Source organism: Gavialis gangeticus, unplaced genomic scaffold (assembly GCF_001723915.1).
Source record: "Gavialis gangeticus isolate Ggan-Ray unplaced genomic scaffold, GavGan_comp1, whole genome shotgun sequence".
Taxonomy (NCBI): domain Eukaryota; kingdom Metazoa; phylum Chordata; order Crocodylia; family Gavialidae; genus Gavialis; species Gavialis gangeticus.
The window spans coordinates 6,077,932-6,079,661 of record NW_017729033.1 but is presented as its reverse complement, the minus strand read 5'-3'; the positions used below and the strand labels follow the sequence as shown (position 1 = coordinate 6,079,661).

The following is a 1,730-nucleotide window of genomic DNA, read 5'->3' as shown; positions in this document are numbered from 1 at the left end:
GTGACCAGGAACAACGGTCATAAGCTGGCAGAGGGTAGATTTAGGTTAGACATCAGAAGGCGCTATTTCACAGTCAGGGCGGCTAGTGTCTGGAACAAACTTCCAAGAGAGGTGGTGCAGGCTCCTACCCTGGGGGTTTTTAAGAAGAGGTTAGATGAACACCTTGCTGGGGTCGTCTGACCCCAGTACTCTTTCCTGCCATGGCAGGGGGTCGGACTAGATGATCTTCTCAGGTCCCTTCCGACCCTAGAAACTATGAAACTATGACCCTGAATGAGTCACAGCACTCAAAGTAACCAAGAGGAGGTTTAGAGTGTGGTTGCTCACATGTGGACTAGACTAACCCCCATGTTTAACACACAGGGGAAGTCAGGGAAGGCAGTACCTTCAGCATAAAGATGTAACAAGGGCAGATCAGAACCCAGGACCCAGCCAGTCCCAAAAAGATTCGGGCAAGACACCCCTTGAACAAGCAGCAAACCCCGAGCCATGGCCTGGTCCCAGCTGGGCTGAGTGAGGCAACCAGGGCAGCCAATTTCCTGAAGCTGCAGGCAGCAGGCCCCACACGCTCCAGCCCGTAAAAGCCAGACCCAGCCCGCAGTATCCTTGTCCAAGCAAAGACAGAGGTACTTGCTCCTAACCTCCATGTGTTCCTACCTTTTCCTAATCAGATCTCTGACTTTGGCTCTTGGCTCCTGGTTTTGGTCCTGACTCTGGCTTTGATTTCTGGTTCCAGTTCAACTCCTGCCTTATCCTGACTCCAGCCTGGTTCCTGATTCTGGTTTCGACTCCTGGCATATCCTGACTCTGGCTAACACTCCCATCAGACCTCTCTGGACCCCCTGGAGAACTCAGTCTGGACTTCACCCTTGCTTCAGGTGACTAACTACTAGGCCAAACAGCCCACACCCAGTCCCTAACAAAAAATCATCCTATTCCCAATCTCATGGCAAAGGACAGAAATCCTAAAGGCCCCTTGGAAAAAGGAAAATCATGCACTGCTCCCAGAGATGTACCACCACACAGGTACTTGTATTACAACATTTATTTTAGTATAGAAGGCACTTACAATACAGAAAGAAAAAAAAAATAGAGGCACTGAAAGTGCAATTAGAATTCAAATGACAAAAAACAGTTTACCATACAGAAAGAGCACCCTTCCCTGTTAACAATACAGTACACGGAAATAAGCTACAGATACTAACTCTTAAAACAGTTAGGGCTTTTATAAAAAGATAAAAATTGTTCTACCGTTACTTAAAAAACCCTACGCACAACTGTAAAAGGAATCACGAGTTAGTGGTTCTTCTCAGAGATTAGGTCGTTCAGTTCCTGCAGGTTAAGAGGTCTTGGTACATTTCAATGAGGTGAGCAGCCTCTCTCTGGCCAGAAAGCAGAGCACCATGGGTAGTGGAATAATACTTCCTGTGAGTGGCCTCCCCCGAAAACATCACCTGCATAGGCTGGGGATGGTGAGAAAAGCAGAAGGTTGGCAAGAGACAACTTCCATTGACTGCAACTGAGGGGACAGCATCTTTAACCCTTCTTGTCCTCCAAATGGACGCCCAAAGAAACGGTGCCCGAGGATAAATTTTCAAAGAGCTGCACCACAGGTCCACAGAAAACATGTGGCGGGGAGAATCAGGCATATCCTGGCTAGTAACCCTCCACTTAGGGCTTGGAGGTACTGCTCTAGCTATACTAGTCACATTTTTTCATTCTGCTTAGGG

At 47.9% G+C, this 1,730-nt stretch overlaps 1 protein-coding gene across 4 annotated transcripts in view; it reads right to left on the bottom strand.

Annotated features, from left to right (window-relative positions):
* Positions 1-1,002: 1,002 nt before the first annotated feature.
* SMOX (spermine oxidase) overlaps positions 1,003-1,730 on the bottom strand; it is an 86,533-nt gene continuing 85,805 nt past the window's right edge. For all 4 annotated transcript variants that reach the window (XM_019526302.1, XM_019526305.1, XM_019526303.1 and 1 more), the window contains one exon: positions 1,003-1,463. In XM_019526302.1, coding sequence (XP_019381847.1) covers positions 1,326-1,463 — 138 coding nt within the window. In that variant the 3' untranslated portion in view covers positions 1,003-1,325. The remainder of the gene's footprint in view (positions 1,464-1,730) is intronic.